Consider the following 23,770-nt stretch of genomic DNA (forward strand, 5'->3'; position numbering starts at 1 on the left):
TCATTCATTCATTCATTCATTCATTCATTCATTCATTCATTCATTCATTCATTCATCCAAAAGACATTTAATTGAATATCTCCTATGGGCAAGGGACTAGGCTAAGCATTCATGTAGAGGAAAGACCCTGGATACCCAGACTGGGTTAGGAGATCAGGATTCCAATCGTAGCTCCATAACTAAGTAGGTGGGTGAATTCACTCAAGTCACCTGTTTTCTCTAGGCATTAGTTTCTTTATCTATAAAAAAAGGGTGATGAAGTAATAAGTAATTTCCAAGGGAGGCTCTTGCAACTCTAGCATTCTATAATTCTCCCAGATGCATCCGATGCCACTGGTAAGTAGAAGATGGCAGTGAACATTTTGCTGGCTGGAAAATTATTTAATTAATCTTTTTAGCTATTGTTTTCCTACTCTCAATTTTTGATACTGTAAAATGTATTTTATGAATTTTTTCATTATTAGTTTTATCTTTAATCCTATTTTTGGTAAAAATTTGAATTAAAAGGAGTTCACTACTGAAATAAATTTCTGTTGAAATCTTTTAAAGATAACAGTAGCTTATATTTGGAGTGGCATTTCACAGTAACACAGCATTTTATATACATCATCTCCCTAGCCCCTGAACAATGCTATAATATAGGGAATGCAAGAAATATGAACTACCTTTTGCAAAACTTAGGCAAAGGAAAGTTAGGTGACTTGCTCAAAATCACACAACTAATTAGTAACAGATTTTGATAAAGACTTAGTTTTTCAGTTTCTGAATTCAGAGCCTTCTGCCACATCATGTTCCTCCTTTCCTACTGGTTTCTGCTAGGGTTACAAATCTATAGCTTCTAATTTCAGTGGTCTTTCTAAAAAAAACAAATAAAAAATTAAAAAACCCAAGTAGTTTCATGATTACAATAAGTGGAAAGGGGAATTAAGTGAGGATAGAACAAAGAAAATACATGTTTAGGAAATCACTTGTATTTGTTTACATAAAGGGAAAAGTCTAAATAAAAATAATAGGCAATTCTGATTAATGGATGCCTGAAAAATGAAATGAAGCAATAGTAAATTTGTTCATCAATAAATCTACTATTTAGAAACTTTATATTGAAGAATTACCACAATGCGCCAGACTCTATTCTCCCTGGTTATTTATCTGAGCAGCTTTGGAAGCTTCAGTATGAATTTTAGGGATAGAGGAAAGAGACTGGACCTGTGATTTCCCTGTTTTACAGACATTCTAGATGAAGAAACTTCCCCTACAAATGTAGTTCTGCAACTCCTTTGCAACTGAACACCATACAGAGTTTCCTAGGACACTGAGAGTTCCAATGACTTTCAGAGGATCATAAGGTCATTATGAATAAAACAAGGGATTTAAACCCAGATCTTTCTATCCTTGAAGGCCCACAATCTACATGCCACAATGCCTTTGCTGCCTTTTTTAGATTATTTTAATATTTTATTAAATATGCCCAACTACATGTAAATGCTTTTTAATAGTATTTTCCCAGTTACATGTGAAGAAAATGTTTAGCATTCATTTTGATAAAATTTTGAGTTCCACATTTTTCTCTTTCCCTCCCTTCCACTCTTCTGAAAATGGTAAACAGTTTGATAAAGTTTATCCTGTCTTTTAAGACATGAAAAATTAACATTCTTTAATTTACTAAATTTATCAGTTATCTTAGATAATGCTGGTACAAAGGTCTTTTCCTTTACAGCCCCTGAGCATTACACACACACAGACACACACACACATCTATGTTGGAAATATGTATACATCACAATTTTCTGAGGCACTGAGAGAATATGACTGCTTATATTTACTGAGACATTACTTCTTATGTTAGGCATGAATGAATTCTCAGTAGTCCTAACAAAATCTCTTAACCTCCGGGCTACTGTCAGCAAAAGGCTCTAGTCCTTCTTTGCTAAATTTCTAGGTAGCAAATCTATAAGTAATCAGAATTAAAGTCCTAAACAAAACCCAAACAATATTAGAAGTCAACTCTCAAGTAATTCAACAAATCAGAGTTGTAAGCTACTTGTAATGAATAATGGTCCCATTTACAGAAAAAGTGAGTCATTGTTATGTTAATGCATTTTAGTTACCATAGGACTCTCTAACACAGTCTACCACCCGTCTCCTCAATACCACCCTCCTGATGTTTTTTTCTTTAGTCTGTAACAACACTCTAGAGGGGATCCAGTATATTTTGGAATTTTTCAAAATTATTTATGGGTATGTATGCATTTGAGTCAATGCCAAGTGTCCAATTACTGAAATCCATGTGAGGAGTTTCCTTTGTTTTCAAAATAAGGATTCATTTTTGAGTTTATTATATTAGATACAGCAGTTTAATAGAAAAGTCTTTGCTTTTTGTTTTCTTGGAAAAGATGAAAGCATAATCTTACTGTAATGATTTCTATTCTTAGAGTCTACAGGATTTCCTAACTGAAAGCACTTAGTCACCACATTCATTTTGCAAAACTCTTATATGTTAACAAAATTGAACCAAATACACTTTGGCCCCAAAGCTCAGTTTAAATTCTCTGTGGTTATGGGGGGGAGTACATTAAAAAATTACAAGATGCTTTCTAAGCATTAAAACTAAAGGTTTTATACCTCTACCGTACACCACAGGTTAACACCTGTGTGTGTGTCCCAGACAATTCTGGTGATCTGATAAAGCCTATGATGTCTTTTTCCAGAATAATATTTTAAATAATTGAAGAAAATACTCACTTTCAGTAGTAGGTTAGTGAAAATAAAAATATAATTTTTCTTATCCAAATTCAAAGATTCTCTGAAATTTTTTCATGGACTTACAAGGGAGACCCCAAGTTAAGAACCCTTTATTCATAAATTCTCTCTTAGCTACCTCATCATTTCTCATGAGTTTAACTATAATTGCTATGAAGGATCTATATAGTGAGTGGCAGTCTCTCTCTTGAGCCTCAGACCAAGATCTCTGATCTATTACAGACATTTCAAACTGGATATCCCAGAGACATCTTAAATTCAACTTGTCTAAAAATGACCTCTTTATCTTTTCCCCTTAACCCTATTTTCCCAGACTTTCCTATTTCTGCCCATCTAGAGTCTCAGGTTCATGATCTTAAGATTATCCTTAATTCCTCACTCTACCTCACCACATGTATCCAATCAATTACCATTTCTACCATCACATCTCTAGCACAGAACCCTATAGCTACCATTTTCATTCAGGTCCTCATCATCTGTTGTCTAGATTACTGACAACATTCTCACAATTGGTCTCCATGCCTCAAGTATTTCACCACTCCAGTCCATACTACACACTATTGCCAGAGTAACTTTCCTTAAGCTCCAAACTGATCATGTGAGTGTCCCACTTGTCAAAAATCCTGTGACTTCCTATTGACTCTAGGATAAAATATTCCCTTCTCCCCTGTTTAGGTTTAAAGCCTTACATGACCTGGTCCCAATCTATTTTTCTAGCTTCAGTGGACATTATTCCCTTTCCTACATCATACAATTCAGCCAAACTGGTCTTCTCATTATTCTTCCCTTATGACACACCATCTTTCACACCCATGCCTTTATACTGGCTGTACCCATTCCTTTAATGTACTTCCTTTGGACATCACTTCCAAAAATCTCTCTTTTTATGATATGCAGCTCATGTTTCATCTTCTACTAAAGTCTTTCCTCATCCCCTGAACTTTAGTACCCTTCTTCTCAAATTACCTTGCATTTAATTGCTTTACGTGTCTCTATGTCTATGTGCACATATATACATATCTGTACATCTATGAATTTTATGTTTATGTTGTATACATTTTATATGTACTTCTCTCCTCCATTACGATGTAAACTCATTTCAAATAGGGATTGTTTCATTCTTTGTATTTGCATCTCCAGTAACTAGGATAGTGCCTGACACACAGTAGACATTTAATAAATGCAGTTGATTCCTTAACTATCTTGTATATCAGATGCTTATCAAAGAAATTTGTTACAAAACTTTTTTTCCACAAATGGGAGATTATTTTCTTATTTTAGCGGCACTGATTTAATTAATATTTAGTCTTATTTTAATTTATTTAAGTTAATATTAAGCTTTATTTTTGGCTTTAATTAATTTACTTAATAGTATTAAGTTTTAATTGATATTTAAACTTTAAAAGGAAGCTTTAATATTATAGCATAAAACTTCACTGACTTTTTTTTATTTAATCTCTGCAGCTTCAAAGTCTAAACCACTATGCTAGCAGATAGCAAATATTTTAACAGTTTATCAAATTGGATTGAATCTGTCCAAGTCATTCCTGAAAAATATGACATCAAACAAAAAGTATCTAAGAACCCAGAATGCCTTAGGTACTTAATATTAATTCTCCTGGGCAAGTCATTTAGCCTCTGTTTGCTTTAATCCACTGGAGAAGGAAATGGAAAACTACTCCAATATTCTTTGCCAAGAAAACCCCGTAAACAGTATGGTGCACAGAATCACAAAGAGTTGAATATGACTGAACAACAATATAACAACAATAATAAACACCTCACATTTATATTGAGCTTTATATTTACAAAATACTTATAATCAATATTTTATTAACAATCTTTTAGTGTAGATAATTCAATTTTATTATCTCCTTTCAGATAAGGAAACAGAATCAGAGAGGTTAAATACCTTTCCCCAGGTTTTTAATAATAATAGTTAATATTTATATAGAACTATAAGATTTATAAAACATTTTACATATGTCAATTCATTTGACCCTCACAATAACCCTGTGAGGTAGGTGCTATTATAATCCCCATTTTACTGGCAAGAAAACAGGACTGAGAGGTTAAGTGATTTGCCCAGGGTCACAAAGCTAGGGTATGCCTCAGGCAAGATCTGAACTCAGGTCCTCCTGATTCCAAGTCCTATGCACTTTTTACTGCACAGTGCTAAACAACTAGTAAATTGCAGAAAAAAAGTAATTTAATTTTTTGAATTAGTAAATAAACAGCCATTCTCTGAAACAGTTTTGATTCAATCTTTGTGCTTTACCAAAGTCAATGATCAGTAGCAAAAAGTGGAGCTAAATTTCATACATTTGCTTAAGGGTTTTTGTTTTTGTTTTTTGAACTTTTACTTTTAATTCATTAATAAAACTCCTAACCTCTAACCATACCTTCAGTGAATTAAAAGAAGAAAGATTTGTTCTTTATCCAATCATAGAAGCAGACATGGGAACTAAGGGAAATCTCATGTAGAGGCCATACTGGACCACATACTATCAGGTCACCTGCTTTTCCAGTCCTTCTCTCAAAAAATGGTTTCTTTTAGAGGCAGTCACAATTATGGTCATAGGCTATATAAGGCAATTATACACCTAGGAAAAGTTTAAAAATTGCAAAATCTTTCCTTTCATTTGATAGTGACATCTTCAATATGCCCATTGGAGGCTTTTATTCCACCTTAAAACAAATGGACCTTGATTTATAACAAAAAATACTCATGCTACAGGGAGTACTAAATATACTAATTTTTGGTAATAAAATATGTGTTTATAAACATATTTTAAATGTCTATTGCATTCCTTTGTACATTGTACCTTAGAAAGCTACCTATGTAACTTAGCCTCTACTCTTCCCCAAGTTTTGCTATTCTGAGAATTCTGTATAAATATTGCTCCTTGGCTTTCTAAGTTTTTAAAGTTTGCATTGGGCTCAGTCTGTTCCTTTTGTTCTGAGTTCCTAATGTCCTTTTGAATTTCTTTCTCAAAATACCAAGTCATTTTACTACCAATCATACCAATAACATGGTATCACAGTGTAGTGATGACAAAAACAATTAATCAAAATAATTTAACATATAGTTTAATGTAAAATATTAAAATAGAAAGGTGAAGTAAATAACCAGTTAAAAAAGGACTCAGGTGGACATTCTTCTTACTGCCCCTTTTCCAGAATACGATCTTTCCATGCTACTCTTTAAAGGAGGGTGAGATGTATCTTAGATCCCTGTTTCCTCAGTCTGTTTCTCAGCTCTGCAAGGGACTAGAAAGGATGTAAGGATGAGTCCTGTGGTCAGATGCTGAACTACTGATACTTGAATATGGCAGTGTCTCTCAGAGCTATCAGGAAACCTTGGTGCAGGATTCAATGGCATCGTAGTACGTACTGGACATGATCATAGGAAGTATGGTTGTTCAACATGGCTCACTTTGGCAGCTGTGCTTTCTACATCCACACTACATCTCTACTCCCTTACTGCTGACACTTCTGTCAGCAGTTGGTCCTACATGGACTAGAAAGTGTGAACCATAATCATCTTCTCCAAGCTTCTTTTTTACAAAAATATCCAAGCATAGCAGGGTCTCTTTATGTTGTATGTTCTACATATTGCACCCAGGATAGGAATTTTCAGGACACTCTCCCAATATTAACAGCTGTTGGTCTCAAGTCTTGCGAGGAAAGAGTGGTCCTTCACATTAAATATGAGAAAGTATATAAATGTCATTTTACTCATGGAAAAACTAGAGCAGGGTGAGCCTTCCAATTATTGCATGGCTCTTTATTTAACATAGAATTAGACTTTCCCATATCCAACTCTCAATGTTCTATAATGACTATAGGTATTCACAATTTCCTCAAGAGAACATTCTGTTGCTCAGTGAGTAAGAGCACCGGCTTCAGTGTTGGGATGACCTGGGAATCGAATCCGGGGTCAGATACTTAGCACCACACTCAGAAATAACTGGCTGTGTAACCTTGAGCAAGTTACTTAACCCCGATTGCGTTAAAAAAAAAAAAGAGAACATTCTGTAGAGATATTAACACTTCAGTAAGATAATCTCAACTGCCTACAGTAATTTCAATTGGTTCATTGTGCTTTAATAGCATCACTCCTCAGGACATCATTCTGAGAAAGGCAACAATAGCATCAGAACTTTTAAATGATATTTTAGTGATGTGATATTACTGATATTAAGATATAATGATATTAATTTTATTTAATCAATTTAATGAATTATCTTATTATAGTGTATATTGATTATATATAGTAACTAATTAATAAAATAATTAATTTAATGATGGTGATTTTAAAAATATTTAATGATATTAATGGAGGATTCATGGATCTCTAGTAAATATAGCAGGTGTCCAGTACTATAATAATTTCCCAACTTCATATACCAAAAAATTGAAAGGCAATCCTTACTACCAGCAAAGTTAGCAATATCACTATCAATTAACCAAAAATTGTTTATTAAGTGCCTACTATGTGGCAAGCACTAATAGGTGCTAGGGAAACAAAGACAAAGGTCAAATAACCCTGTCATAAAGGATCTTGTCTTCTAATGGGAGAAACAGCAACTTGTGTGATATACATTTTACAAAGAGAAATTGTGCCCAAATTAGAACATTTAGGAAGGAGTATGTCACAGAAAGCAAACAGTATAGTAGAAAGCTGTAATTTCATCACTAATGACAAATGGGGCCAAACTATGCTGTCTGAATATAAAGTCATAATTTTCAGTAATAAAACAAGATTTCTGCCATTCAATTGAATACCCCTATAGTTATTTATTAATAATTATAATAATATGATATTCTTCCCCCATACCCAAAAGCCTATCCAATCAATATGGAGTGAATTGTGTTGTCTTGGATTCTACACCTCTCTCCATTAAAACAAACCCTTTGGGAATCAATTTCTGCTATCAGCTTTCAGAAATCACATCAGAAGTCTTCTGACTAACATCTCTGCTTGCCATTTAAAAGCCGCAAAACCCAAATGGTTCACTTTCACAGCAACTTCCTCATATTAACTATGTGACCACTTGTTCTGTCATAATAGGTAAAAGATTCCTGAAATTTGAATGTTGGGGTTAGATAATCTCTGTCTCTGAAACGCTAATGTGCTTCAAGTCCAGATGGAATAGAATTCAAAACTGTGAGAAAAAATTCAAAAGGTTCAACAAAGGATATAGAATTCCCCCAAATATTTCCACAGAAATTTCTCTTTATGACTTTTTCTTAAAAAGAAAATAGAAATCCCAACATCAAAATACAAAAAAAAATGCTAAAGAAAAATAAATGGAATATCTAGTCTTCCAGGACCTAATTAATTACAAAAGAAATGTAAATACATTCAGTAAATGTTGCTATGATTTAGATACAACAACATTCAGTACACGAAAGGAGAAAGGACACCAGGGTCCCGCAGGGCTAGAGGTGTGAGTTGCCTTGATCACCTCTGACCTTGTCTTGAACAAGTGTGAAAGCTATTTAAACTGGGACATTACTGTTTGCAATGTGCTTTTATTCCCAACCTTGTGAAGCAGTGCATGTGTTATACTTTCATATTACAGAAGAGAAAACTGAGAAGCACAGACATTAATGAAATTTCCCAGATTCACAGAGATTAGAAATATCAGGATCAAGACTTGAACATAGTTCTGACTCCAAACATTGCATGATGGGATAACAGATTTGGAGCTGTAAGAAATCTTAGGAATCATACAGTCCAACTTACAATTACAGAAGAGGAAACTTAAAGTAAAAAAACTGAGATGGGCATACATTTTACATATATTAAATATCTTCATTTTACCATCAATAGAAAGCTATAGATACTTGTACATTTGTCCTGTATGTTCTTATAAAGAACAAAGGGGAGGAATTGATGAGGATACCCCTAGTCAGTTGATACCCTTCCCTTGAAGAAATCACAGAAGGCAAAGGGAACAGAGAAAAAAATACTGATATTTTCTATTTAGTACAAACTTGGTCAACCCTTTACAAGGCAAAAGGAAATTCTCCCTGATGGAATTAGAGAACAGTGAGCCCAAGCTTCAGTCATGACCTTTGTGACCCTTTAAAAGAGGGATATCCTCTCTTTAAAGTCAGTTGTCAGGCAAACTAAGAGAGCTCTGAAGACTGTGATGACTAGAAGCAATGGGGGTGCTTGGGTGCTTGTGCTTGGACCCCACTTCCAAGATCACATTTCTCTCTAGACTTAAAACACTACACCTGACAGTTTATCCCCAGCCCAAAGACACTGTGCATAGCAGTAAACCATGAGTGGGCCCCAGTGAAGCAAACTGTCTCTCCCTGTTACAAGAACAAGCTGATCTCTGTAGAATTTCCCTCATATGAACAGGACTGTCTTGTATCAGCTAATTATCATTTACTGAGTCCCACAGTTATCATATACAATCCAGAGGTCAAGTTATAGGCATCAACTCTCAAAGCTATCTTGCTATAGACATAACAGACCAAAAATATACCCTTTTAAGAAACACCAGTCCTGGTTTCCAGTAGTGAATGAAGCCTGTGATAAGGTTGCATGTTATCACCTTATTAGTATATCTTCCAGATAATCTACTACTTTTCCTATATAAATTTTAGCATCATTTCTATTAGGTTGCAAGTTCCCTAAGGAGCTCTGCCCGCCATATTGGTTTTACAATAAACCTTTGCCAAATCACCCAAGCACCCCATCAGAAGTAGAGAAGATATATTCCCCAAGACCTGTGATGCCCCATGACCTGTGATTCCCCATGGCCTTTTCCCTTTCTTCCTCAACTAGAGAGCAACAGGTGGGAAGAGTTGAGAGGAGAAGGAAGGAATTTCTCTCCCTTCAAACTTCTAGCTCAGCATGGCAATTTGCAGCAGAGCTATTCACCTATTAAAAGATTTCTTCCTTGAGCAAGGAGAAAATAAAAAGAAAAGAAAAGTAGAGAAAAGAGACAACCTTAAGGAAATGTCATCTCTAGAATGGGGAAAAGAGACAGCTATATATTCAAGAGAAAGTTAGCCCTGTCAGCAGGGAGCCAAGATGTGGCTGTGCTATATGGATATATATGGATATGCAGGAGGGAAGTTGGAAGGAAAGTTGACCTTTTCTTTAGATTTCCTCCAGCTCTGGTCTTTTGTCCAAAATGCTTTGAATGTCAATGACCCTACTGCATATCTCTCTTCTCTGTCATGCCCAGGTCCTGACTTTCCCCCTCAAAAGTGTGCTGGAAAGGCAAATGCTCCAATTTGTATTTCTCTCCATTCTAACATAGACAATGCTTTTCTTCAGGACTTAGAAGATGCAATGAAAATATCCAGGCCAATGGAACAGAGCTCTTGCCTGCCATAATTTCACTTCAGTTGTTTTCAAAGACTTTTCATGCTTAGTCTAAGGTTTTTTTGAGTGAATGAGATGCATTCCCATCTAGTTACCATTATCAGTGCCTTTATACCAGAAATTGGTAGTTTCCATTAAGGACTGCAGACATGCAATGTGAGTACCAACATGGATAAGTTCAAAGAGGATCATAACTAGGAAGTCTGCCACTAGGTGAGTAATTTTTTTCTGCCATAGCAAGTCAAGGAGATCTTTTACACAGGCACAGTAGATTTGAGATCTGTATCAGTAGAGGGAATACTCTGCCCTCCCCCACAACATGCATGGATTTTGTGAGCAACTACACTGCTTATAGACTTCTTTAAACCTCTCCATCATGCCTTCCTTCCCTAGGAAATTCATCAATGGGAAATCTCATTATCCTGCAAGACTGAAGTTGCCTAGTATTCACATCTCATCAGAACCCTGTGCCCCTCTGATTGGACCCTCTGTCTGGAGGTTAGGGTCATGAATTCCAGGGAGGGGGCTGGCTCAGCAGTCTCATCCCCATTTCTCACCATCTACACTGCCTTGAGACTTCTGTGGGCTTCTCTCTATCACACTCCTAAACAGAGGTTACTATCCTTCTCTCCCCTTCCTGGTTCTTCCCACTTCCTCTGTGGTTTTTCAGCTTCCTTTTTGTGGGTTGTCTTCCACCATTAAATTGTTAGCTCCTTGAAAAGAGACTGTGTTTTTATTTTTACTTGTATCTCCACTATTGAGCACAGTACCTGGAACATAGTAGACACTCAGTAAATACTGACTGATTAACACTGTTTTTCAAAAGTAGGGAATAGAGAGGTGGAATAGAATCTTTTCATTAATGCTACCACTAACTTCTTCAATTCTGGAAACACAGTTCTCTCAAGATAATTTAAGTATCTCAGTAATTCTCTTCAAAATATCTCTCCCAGTTCCTTCAGAAGGTAACAGCTAACTCAAAACTTTAACAGACTCCTCACAGATGGCAATTTACTCACACAAGATTAATTGTCAAACTATATCTCAGTCTCTCACAGGATGAAAGCTACCATTCTTAGTCTTCTCACGGATTACACATGGATGACAGTTAACTCAGTCTTTTTCCTCAGGAAACAGTATTTTAAACTTACATCACTCATAGTACTTACATAGACTCTTTCTGCCTTCACAGCAAACTTTTAGTTCTCCCAAGATTCTCTGCCCCTTTTAAGGTTCAGTATCAATACCAAGAATCTCTGTAGGACAGGCCATTTAAACTAGTGTTATACAGGTAAATGTATAATTCAAGGTGTCTAAAACTTAACTCATTGTCTTTCCCCCTAAATCCTCTCCTCTTCCAATTCCTGTCGAGGGTACAATCACCCTCCTTTTCTTGGTTTGTAACCTCGGCCTTATCCTGGACATTTCATTCTTACTCATCCCACCAAAACTTGTCGCAGTCACCAAAACTTGTCAATTCTATATTTGCAATATTTCTCACTTCCAAACCCGTCTTTCCACTCACACAGCCACCACCTTAATTCAGGCCCTCATTACCTTTCACCTAGATTGCTGTAACAGCTTCCTAATTTGTTTACTTGCCTCAGATTGCCTTAACATTCCAATACAAACTTGCACTGTGCTACCAAATTAATTTTCTTTAAGTGAATATCTGACCACATCGCATACCTACTGAATTCCTATAGCTCCCTATTATATCTAAGATAACATAGAATATCCTCTTTTAAAACCCTACAAAACCTTGCCTCAACCTATCTTTCCAGTCTTCTTGAATATTACTCCCCCTCCCATGCTCTGCAATCCAATCAAAAGGTCCTTACTTCTCCTCACTCTCACTCCTAGCTGAAGTAGCAGGGAACCTTGAGGAAGAGATAGGAAACAACACGTGCTAGGCAAGTCAAATCACCACCACCACCTTGACCACCATCTCCCTTTCCCCTGCCCCAGATCCTGAAGGAGACAGACCAGGACCCTGAACTCAAGAATCTTAGAAATAACAATGCTTCCAGTACTGAACTTGAAGATATCATCCTAGAAAGCAACTCCTGTGGAAATGCAGCTGGCAAGTTCTCTGCAGATGTGAATGCCACTACTACTGAACACCCAGAAAGGAAAGTTCTTGCTCCCAAAGTTTTTAGCATTGTCAAATGGCTCAATATCCAAAAATTATATGAGTTCATCAGTGACAAAACAATAGAAACTGCTTTTGCCCAAAGCTTTCACTCTTCTCTCTCTCTCAGTTTCAAACCTCCTAATATGAAAAGGCTTTAATAACATCAGTTCTATTAGTGATATAATTTATTACAGGATCAAATGATGTCAAAATTAACAATGTCAAGATATATAAATAGTGAGACTATGTCATGCTTACAGGCACCATGGACAATGAAACAATATCATTATTAAATATAAATGTACCAAATGGCATAGCACCTAAATTAATAAAGGAAATGTTAACTAAATTCAATATAACTAACTATAATAATTATTGTATTAGGACACAATAATATTGTTATCTCAGAGCTACATGAATCTAAAAGAAAGAAAAAGAAAAATACAAAACTGAACAGATTGTTGGTTGAGATTCATAAGACTTTGATATCTTCTGAATAGGGATGTCAAAGAATGTGCATATTTCTAAGCATTACACAGTACCTTTAAAAAAGGGATCAAATGCTATATACAGCATAGAGATTATGGATAATTTTAAAAGACAGACATTTTAAATACAGCTTTTATACACCACAAAATAATTAAAACAGGGAAACAGAAAAAAACCAGATCTGAATGAAGACTAGGAAATATGCTGAATAATAAGCACAGCAAAGAAAAAAAGAATAGACATAATGAATAATTATATAAGACAATGATAATAATAAGATAATACGCCACTTTTTTTAAAATTTGCAGCTAAGGCAGGTGAGAGGAGTTTATATCTGAAAACATTCAATAAAATAGGGAAAATAATACTATCAATATTTAAAATTCAACAAATAAAAATTAACAAGTCAATAATAATATTAATGATAACAATGATAGAATTTATATAACACTTTAAGGTTTGCAAAGTACTTTCTAAATAATATATCATTTCATCTTCACAAAAACCCTGGGGTTGTTAAAAGGTGCTATCATTATCTCTATTTTACAGATGAGGAGACCAAGGTAGACAGAAAGAAGTGATTTGCCCAGGGTTACTCAGCTAGTTAATGGAGGCTAGATTTGAATGCAGATCTACTTCCTGACTCTAGATCTAGTTCTATACCTAGCTCTACCACCTAACTAAGAACCAAAGAATAAATCTTGAAAAGCAGAAGGAAAAAACTTAAAATGAAAAATATTATAGGAATAATAAACAAAACCAAGAATTGTTACTTTAGCTCACATAAAAAGTATCACATTTAGTATCACATAAAAAGAAAGAGGAAAATATAATTACCAAAAAGTAAAGGGAACAAGCTGAATTTATACTACAGGGTAAATAAAAATTATCATAATTTTCTACACACTATTTTGCTGGTAAATCAAAACTTTATAGGAAATTCATGATAACCTAAGAAAATAGAAGTAACAAAATAAGAGGGAAAAACATAAAACAAACCAATTGTAGAAAATGAAATTGTACAACATATATAGTAACTAAAAACAAAGAAACCAAAAATAAAAAATAACTGAGCCTAGTCTAGATAAAAATGAAAAGTTTAATAAGCAATTAATATCAATGCTGCAAAATTATCACCAAATAAGAAATAAAACCCTCTACCAAAAATCCTTTATGAGGAAAAAATGGTACCAATGTCTAACCAAAGAGGAATAAAGCAGGGAAATTGACCTACATAATATAAATATCGATGTATTTTTCTAATTATCAAAAAGACTACAGCAATATGTACAAAAAGTTATCCACTCTAACCAAATTGGATCTCTAACAAGGATGTAAGGATGGCTAAATATTATGAAAAGTAAGCATGTTTACTCATATTCAAAACAAAAGTCAAATGATTACATCAATATATACAGGAAAAGCCTTTGGAAAACATACAGCATTTATCGATGTTAAAAGTTTTAGAAAACAAAGGCATGGGGAAGGACTTCTTAATATGACCAAAATTGTATAGCTACAAACCAAAAGCTATTATTATTTGCAGTCAAGAGCCACTCACTAGAAGCATTACCAATAAATACAGGGATAAAGTAAGAAACCCTTTTTCCAGATTATTATTCAACATAGAAAGAATGGGATTAAGATATGAAAAAATTAAAGGTATAAATTCCAGCAAAGAGGAGAAATATTATTTTTATTTAGAAATACAAGATAATTACAGATTACCTCAGAATCAACAAATGAAATTAAATAAGGCAATTATATGCTTCACAAACATAGCACCGTTATGGAAATCAACGGTCATTTAAGTATGGAAATAAGAGAAAGCAAGAAGAAATAATAGAAATATATGTAACAAAACATGCAAATACATGTTAAAATAGTTCTTAATATATAAAATTTATGGGAGTCTACCAAGACAAAATAAAAACAGGAAAACAAGAAAAAAGGAAACAAATAATTAGAGAGAACAATATTTAATCTTTCATGTTTGGGTTATACCAACATAATAAAAATAATACTACTTAAATTAGTTTATAGCTTTAGTGATATACCAATCAAACTGCAAAGGGGAAAGATACTTTATGGAACCACTCTAAATAAATACCAAATTCAGTTGGAGGGCAAAAAAAGATCTGATATATAAAGGTAAATAATGAAAAAAATAGAAAGGAAGGAAAGAATAGCACTTTCAGACTTCACATTAGAGGACAGTTATTAAAACTATTAACTACTAGTTTAAATTATATCAATAGAATAGACTACTTTATTTGGATAGAGCTATGAGGTTGAAGGAGCTATGAATTGTACTAACAGCTACAGAAAACAATTTGAAATTATGGGAGGAAAAATAACTCATCCATTCACATCCTTTAATCCAGAGATACAGCCCAATTTCAGAAATGTCTCAAATTATGAAAATATTGATAACAGTACTTCTTGTAGCAGAATATTAAAAACCAAGCAGGCACTGATTAAATGGAAAAGAGCTGAAACGCAGTCTTAGAATATTGTTTCATTATAAGAATTAATGAATGAGGGAATCAGAGAAACATGGTAAGATTTATATGAACTGATATAGAGCAAAGTAAGTCAAAAGAGGAAAACGATATATGTAAATAATTAAAATAACACTTTTGTCACATAGGAGATTTTTGAAGGGTTTTTATGCTAAATTCAAAATTGCATATGGAATTTCGAGACCATTTATTCTTATTGAGTGGTCATATGAAGCATTCACAAAGTATGGGTTGGATGAGGAGAGGAATAAGGAGAATAGATAGACAACAGTCACAAGTTAGTTTGTTCTTCATATGCTGGGTGAAGCTTATGTGCTGTGCAGCAGGACAGGCTGAGATATGTACACATGTACTCAGCTGTGCACTGAAACTTTCAGTCTGTAGCAGAGAGTTCTGGCAGTCATGTGTCAAATCATTTGGTAAATGATCATTGTTTATTTCTAATTCTGTTTTGTCAATTGTTCTGTGTTTTTTAGATGTTGGTGTACATTACTTATAGTCTCAGCATGCCTTGTAAATATGTCAATTAGCAGAATTTTTTGTTACGTATACAGAAAGCTAACAAATCTCAGACATGAAACTTTATCCTTTTAGCTAAGAAAACATATGAATGCTATTTTGGTGAGGAGGACAGTTGATCAGGAGAGAGTATAAGCCCCTCTCTGTGGCTGTGTCACTTGTGCTAGATTACTAACTGGTTGGATACATGGATCTTGTTACATGCTCTTTGAGGTTTCTATGATTTGGAGAGAACAAAAAAACATTCAACAGATTGCTATTTTTGCTTAGCAAATATACTAGGGATTAACTCCAACTCTAAACCTACTTTACAATATCTGATTCTGAGCTCTAAGAACTGTTAAATAGTGCCCAACAGCCTATTTTAAAACACCAGGAACTTGGAATTTGAATGAAAATATATCTCATGATTCCAGTTGTAATGATCAGTCTGAGCTCAAAGTAAAAACAACAAATTGGTGATTCCCTCATTTAAAGTTATTTTTCCTTACCTAGACACTAAATAACTCAAGTATACCTAAATGACTTTTTGTTCTTAACTTATCTGAAACTGAAGCTTGACTGTTAACTTCCAGACTAAAAGACTGACACCTTATGCAAGAAGGCTCCCAAAAAAGGCTCAGAACATGAAGTTTCTCTAAAGTATGAAAAGTATTCTTTGCCTATCTGAAAGTAATTGTTCTTTTTTATTTTAAACCAAGATTACAACTTGTGTCTGCCAAATACTGCTGCTTTATTTGTGAATAGCAAACGAAGGGGAGAGGAGGAAGGAGGGACAGAGAGAGGGGAGAAGGAGAGGGAGGAAGTGAGAGAAAAAAGAGAGAGGGAAGGGGAGAGATAAAGAAAGAGGGGGAGGAGAGACAAGGGAAGGAGAGAAAGGGGAAGGGGAAGAGAAAGAGAAACAGAGACAGAAAGAGACAGAGACAGAACTACTACATTAAAACAAAAACAATGGCCTCAAAGGATATTGCTGATGATAGGGAAGGAAATGTAACCCAACACAACTAGTTAAGTCCTGACAAAGTGTTCTTCCCAGTGCTGCATGTTAAACTTGTTTTAATGAAAAATCTGTCAAGGTGATGGATTGGAATGGTGTGGGATTCTTTCTATGAAAAATAAATTTCCAAGCATAAGTGAGGCTAAAATCAAAGGGGTATTTGTGGGTTCTGAAGGTGATGAAAGACAAATATTTTTTAAGTCAAAGGTGGTGAATAGAGAAATCTCTGTAGAAAATAACCAAAAATTTTTTGGGAGAGCAGAAGGCAGGAAAATATTAAGAAATTATCAATGATGTTCTTAAAGTCTAGGGATATAACATTTCACTTCAGATCCATTTCTTGGATTCACATTTAGATTTCTTCCCAGAAAATCTAGGTGCTATAATGGATAAATGTAGGGAATAATTCCAGTAAGAAATTTCCACAATAGAAAAGTAAAAGTAAGACAAGTTAAGTCCAAGCATTCTGACTGACCACTGTTGAATACTGAGCAGGGGTATTTCACAGACAAAATACAACAGCAAATCATTAGTAGCTGCAATGAAGAGGAATTGAATTGACAAAAATTGTATTAAGTAAAAAATTATATTTTCAAAGAAAAAACTATTGTTCCCATGAAAACTGTGAATAATAGGCAAAATCTGAATCTGTATTTGAAATCAGCATACAAAATAATATGAGGCACATCTATTTTTATGGGCATATCAGAAAAAAATCACAGAATTTGTTTGTACAACATAATATAAACAAAAAACCCCATAAAATAAACCCTGCATAATGCCCAATCTTGAATCTGAACAAGCTATGAGGAAATGCATCATCCTCTTTTCCTTGGAAGGATAGGAGGCCTCATTGCTGTATTTATAGGTTTGGCTTAACTTGTTTTCTTTTTTACCAAAGAAGTCTCAATGAGGATGAAAAGTGGTATATCAGAAACAAACATAACTGTAAATGACTGCCATGCCAAAACCAAATGGTATTAATAAAACTTAAAACATAAAAAATTTGAACAAGAATAAAATTTAACATGTAAAACAATACACAGTGAAGCAAAATACAAGATCCACGTTATTAAAGAGAAATAAATGAAAACATAAGTTAATCTTTTGACACCTGGTCAACTCCTTCACTCCCCTCTTCAGGGTCCCAGGACACAGATACCATCACTATCATTTGGCATTTTGTATGACATTTCACTTCATGACCTCAATTTACTTTTCACAATCACCCTGTGAGGGATGAAGGGCAAGTACTATGATACTCATTTTAAAGAAGAAACTGAAGGTAAGTGACTTGAACAAAGTCACAACATAAACAGTGAAAGATCCAGAACTATCACCCAGGTCTGCTTTTTACAACTGTGTTCTTTCTGCTTTCAGTACTAGTCAGGGAATGAAAGATAAGGTTGGGAAACTGGCAACTATAATTCTCCACAACCATTACATAGGATAAGCCCCCATTGGCACCAAAGGTACTCTTTTGGGGGACTGACTGGAGGGCCAAGGAACCAGTGTCAGATCAAAGCCAAGGGTAATCTCAGAGGACAGTGCAGCAGGCTTGTAATTATCATTTAGCAGCATTTCTTTAGGAAAAGTGACAGTCAAGACATTTTCCAAAATGTTGGCTGTTTCAGGAAGTATCAAGTACTTGATTTTTGCTTAAATGATAACAAACAACATTTTTCTGCACTTTTCCTAACAATATCTGCAGTACAAAATTGCTCTTAGGACCATACAAATGTATGGAACTGGATGGGTCATTAGAGGCAACACATTCAACAATAATCCACGAATATTACAGTTGAGAATGAGTCCAAAGATATTAAATTTACCCAAGGCCGTAAAGTAAGAGGGAGAACTAAACTGGAATCCAGCTCTTTTGGCTTCAAATCCAGTACTCCTTCTATACTGCAGAAATTAAATGTGTTTAGAATATGGGGATAAAATAAGAACTTGCCAACCAAAATTCTTGCTATATAATTTTTTTTAATTAAGTTTGTCAATATTTTGAACAGGATCAAGAAAAAAAGAAATAGTGAATTTCATAAATCTTCCTGTCAGTTCCCATAAAAGCTGTCAAAATATATTTTTAGTTATCCCTACTCCTGGTATGAGGCTCCATATATGAAATTCTCAGGTAGTCAGTCACTTTAGTCTCTTTAGATCATTAATTTTGACCTCCCTTCAAAAAAAGAAAACAACAAAAATCACCTTTAGGAAAGCTACCACAAAATGATATTAATTATAAAATCTGAAGTTCGTCTCCTTTTTTTCAGCCCCCGCGCATCCTCCGATGGAAGTGATAAACCAATGAAGCAGCCAGAAAGAATGTAGCAGAAGGAAGATACAGAGGTTTCCTGGGTAATCTAGTCATATCCCGAGTAAGTGAAGAATCATAGGGTTTGCAATGCACTGGAGGACAGGCTGGAAATAATCCAATGATATTTGAAGAAAGAGTATGTTGAGGACACTCAAGACTTTCCACCATTGTCAGCCAATGCTGGCACAATGAAAACTAATGTTCCTAGCAAATGCCCTGAGGAACTGAAAGGTCTCAGGCTAATTACCACCATGGATCACACGTTTTGTGTTAATTCCAGTGTTAAGTGCATTTTGTTGTTAGGATATAAATTGGGAAATGCTTTAAAAATTGGTAATTGGCAAACAGTATGTTGATCAATCAGAATAACCCATCTTCTGACTAAACTCTAGAGTAGATTCAGCTGTCTAACCTAGCATTACATTATTTGCCTAACCATATCATAACACCCCAACGTATGAGTTATTATCAAATCTTTAGAGCCATGTGTTACATGAGTCAAGAATATTGTCCCCTTTTTTCTGTCTACAGTATAAGACTACTTAGATCTCAATGTGTTAAAACAGTTATTTAACTAGAAATTATTCCCTCTGAAAGATTACCTCTTGGGGTATGGATTTAGGGTTTGAGTTTCTTTTATTCCCCAACACAAAGAAAAGAGAATCTAACTACGTGTCTCCTATTAGATCCGAAGGGCCCCCTACTGCAAAAACATTGTTTCTATAATAAAATATATCTAATTTGATGTAATTCCTATGCTGTAACTAGAACCTAGTAATTGTGTAATGAGTATAATTTTGGATAAAAATGATACAGCCCCTAGGCATGACTGTGAATCTATTAGGAACAGAAAAAAAGCATTTGAAATAGTAATCAGCATTTAAATATTTGAAAAATCTTCAAATATATATATATATATGTATATATATATATATGCCTTAGGAATTCATTGATATGCATCTAGATGTTAGTTCAATGAGCTTTAGTCTCAAACAAGCCAACCATTCCCAGAGGAATTCAAAAACTCAAAACCATACACATTTTTACAAGCATTTACAATCACATGACAATATATACTTTACTCACTATTCTGTTATAAAACTCTACTTAAATATCATTTTTCCAATTCACAGGAATGCTACTGAGAGTTAAAATAAAACAGGAACTCAGAGAACAAATAATGAAGATAGTTTACCCACAGTTTTCCCCACAGAATTTGTATACAAATATACCCAACAGCAAGTAAAGAAGTGGGCTGGTAAAAAGAAGTCTTAAAGACATTTTAAAATAGATCAATCAATGGTTTATAAATAAATCAGCTTTTTCCTTGAATGGGAAACCAGAAATGAAAAAGGAGAGTGGGCTTTCACTATTATTCCACTGAAAACCTCATATAAATTAAAAATTCTTTCTCCTTCTATGACTAGAAGGAAGATATATTTGCAAAAAATGAAGAGACACACAGACACAGGAGATAAGCATGCATGCATCCTCTTTATTCAAGATCTTGGGTTAAAGAAGAAGAAAGTTAAAGCCAATTTATAATATCAGTAGCTTATCCTACTTCCTTCCCAATGGTAACATTTAAAATATTTGAACATATATAAAAATATATGTACACACATACATATATAATACACATATATTTGTGTGTATATATACATGCATATATACATACATATATTTCTACAATATGTAATTTTCTTAAATTCCATCTTATCACAAGAAATAGTAAAACATCATCATTCTATTAAACTAAGAACCTTACAAAATACTTGTGCTCTAACTTAAAAAAGGATTGTTTTAGAATTCAAAATAAGAATATTTTGATTACTTCTTTGAAAAAAAGAAAAAAACATTTTTGAGGCAGAGTAAAGCAAACACAATCAAGATTGTCAGAATATAATAATTTAAAGGAAAAATTAGGATCTTACCTTACTGCAAGTAAATGGAAAACTGCTTGTACTTTTCAACTTACAGCTATCTAGCATAGTGGAAGAGAAATGAGCAAAACATATTTTGCAGCAATGAGAGAGGAGCACTTCCAAACTTAGCCTTCCTCTCTGTCTACTCACAAGTGCGACTGTTTCTTTCCAACTGATCAAGCACCAGCCCCTTCACAGATATCACTTGCTGCTCTGAACTGCAGCTCCTCAGAATGAAAGTAAGAGGAAAGCGTGATGTTTGAATCCCCTGGCTCCTCAGATTCACAGGATATGACTCAACTCTTCAAACCAGGGAGGGCAGAATTTTCTCTTTCTAAACTGCTAATATAGAGTACGTTCTAGAAAAATTATTTGTCTTATTGTGGTTATAAATCAAGTCATGACATTTTTACCTATCAAGACAAACACATCTTTTGTTTTTTTTTAATCTCTTCCCCACAGCTCACAGCACAAATGTGCAAATGAGAATCACACCACCACACAGGTCTGTCTGCCTGCTCACTGGAGACTATGTTTTTAATGTTTCTACACCACACAATGTCGATTCACCAACATGACTAAGAGGGAAACCTAAAAAAGAAGCAAATTGAAGACACTAAACTTTCATGTCAGTGAATAAGATTATAAAAGAACAATACTCAAAAGAATATGAAGTGGCAGAGATCCTTCACTGACTGCAAAATGTTAATAGACTTTGGTTGTTTCTTGTTTTTGCCTACAGCAATCCTATCCTACCTTGTCATCATCTCATGATGGTGACTGGCTGGCTGGCTGTGCCCACCTCTCCACTTAGAACTCTCTCTACTTTGTGAACATTTCTAAAGGAGCCTGATTAATGACATGATGAGGGGTAGATGTGACATTTTCAATGCTTTTTTTTTACCTTAACACCGAAACTATTTTAAGCTTGATCACATATTGAATGCAGTATTGTTACATTAAGACACAAGGAGATAAATGCTCATGTAGTTAGGTAGCTGGAGAGGAATGTATGATATTAACCCACTACAGAAGTATCAGGGTATAAGATTATGGCAATAATTTCAAATATAAGACAAAATTTCTGCAAGTGACAAGGGAATATCTGTGTCCAAATTAGCACAAGATAGAAGGTATATACATTCTTATTAAGACTATTTGACCTTGAGGGCACTAAATTGCTCTGAAAATACTTTATATCACTTTGTTGATGTGGAAAAACCACTTCTCCAAGGAATTAGTCACACTCAGTATTGTTCTTTACTTCCAAATCAGATCATAAACATTTAAAAGTGTTACAATGCGATGTGCAGTTATCATGTTTTTAATATCAGTTCCTGTTGAAATCAAGTTTGTGATGACTAAGACAGAAATATGGTTTACATGATTGTACATACATAACCTATATCATATTGCTTACCATATTAGGGAGGGGGAAGGGATGGAAAGGGGAATAAAATCTGGAACTCAAAATTTTATTTTGAAAAGTACTAAAAATTATACTTATATGAACTTAGAAAAACAAAATACTATTAAAAAGGAAATTAAGTTTGTGAAAAAATGACAAAAAGACAATGAGTAAAACATATGGGTTCAGATCAACTATTAGAGGCGATTTTTGTTTTTGTCAAGTTGCTCTGTGGAGTTAGGATCAATCAACAAACATATAATGGCAGCTAGGTGGTGCAGTGAGTACATCACCAGCCCTAGAGTCAGGAGGACCTGAGTTCAAATCCAGCCTCATACACTTAACACAAAAAAACTAGCTGTATGATCTTGGGCAAGTCACTTAACCCCAATTGCCCTTCAAAAAAACCCTCCCCCTCCAAAATCAACAAACATATATTAAACTGGCCATACAATGACTTAAAGAAATAGTTGCAGTCCTCGCAGAGCTTACATCCTAATAGTGGAGGGCAGAATACACACATAAAATATAGGAAAAATAAGTATATACAAAATAACTATCAGGATTTTCTTTTTTTTTCTGGGAGGGGTGGCTGCAATGGGGGCATCATAAAAGAATTCATCCAGGACAGGAGTGAGGAAACTATGATCTCCCAATCCTTGATCTAGGAGAAGATATTAGTCTGGGCTTTGAGGAGAACTTTTTTTTTTTGCTTTTTGGAGGGCAAGTGGGGTTAAGTGACTTGCTCAAGGTCACGCAGCTAGTTTTTTGTGTTAAGTGTCTGAGGCCAGATTTGAACTCAGGTCCTCCTGATTCGGGCCAGTGCTCTATTCACTGCGCCACCTAGCCACCCCAAAAGGGGAACTTCTTATTCAAAGAGGTGAGGCTAGAGTACACTCCAGACATGAGTGAAGAGGAAAACATGGCTTTTAATTTGTGGTCTGTGTCTATAATAACATATACACACCTATATGAATGAACATATTTATACAAAAATGAAATATTTTTCTCTATTACTCAATCATACTAAAAAAAATTAAGATGAGGACTCAGATGCTTATCAAATGAACATATGGTAGATGAAGTCTTTAAAAGTCATGGACAAGTCTGGTGTGGTGGCACAAGCCTGAGATTCCTACTACTGGGAGAAGGCTAAGGTTGGTTGATTGAGTTCTGAGTTGCAGTAGGGTTAAAACTAATTGGTGTACATGTTAAATACAGCAACAATACAGACACTCCACTCTTGTAATGGTAATGGGAATTTGAAGATCTTCCCTGCCCCTTAATAGGTCAAATGTAATCACATGGATCCCACAGGGGGAGGAGCTTGATGAAAGGGTAG

The 23,770-nt window shown here is 34.6% G+C and overlaps 1 protein-coding gene and 1 long non-coding RNA gene across 7 annotated transcripts in view; one reads left to right on the forward strand and one right to left on the reverse strand.

The window, feature by feature from the left end:
- The window catches only part of MCTP1 (multiple C2 and transmembrane domain containing 1), a 495,837-nt gene extending 474,556 nt beyond the window's left edge, over window positions 1–21,281 (reverse strand). For all 6 annotated transcript variants that reach the window (XM_069085117.1, XM_069085113.1, XM_069085116.1 and 3 more), the window contains exon 1: window positions 21,030–21,281. In XM_069085117.1, the coding sequence (XP_068941218.1) occupies window positions 21,030–21,086 (57 nt within the window). In that variant the 5' untranslated portion in view covers window positions 21,087–21,281. The remainder of the gene's footprint in view (window positions 1–21,029) is intronic.
- Window positions 15,505–22,412, forward strand: LOC138158847 (uncharacterized). Its single transcript, XR_011167752.1, has 3 exons — window positions 15,505–15,678; window positions 19,052–19,156; window positions 21,483–22,412. It is a non-coding gene; the product is annotated as an uncharacterized lncRNA (long non-coding RNA).
- Window positions 22,413–23,770: the final 1,358 nt, after the last annotated feature.

Source organism: Petaurus breviceps, unplaced genomic scaffold, assembly GCF_028583685.1.
Source record: "Petaurus breviceps papuanus isolate PSGF00001 unplaced genomic scaffold, PetGlider_PUasm1.0 175, whole genome shotgun sequence".
Lineage (NCBI taxonomy): Eukaryota > Metazoa > Chordata > Mammalia > Diprotodontia > Petauridae > Petaurus > Petaurus breviceps.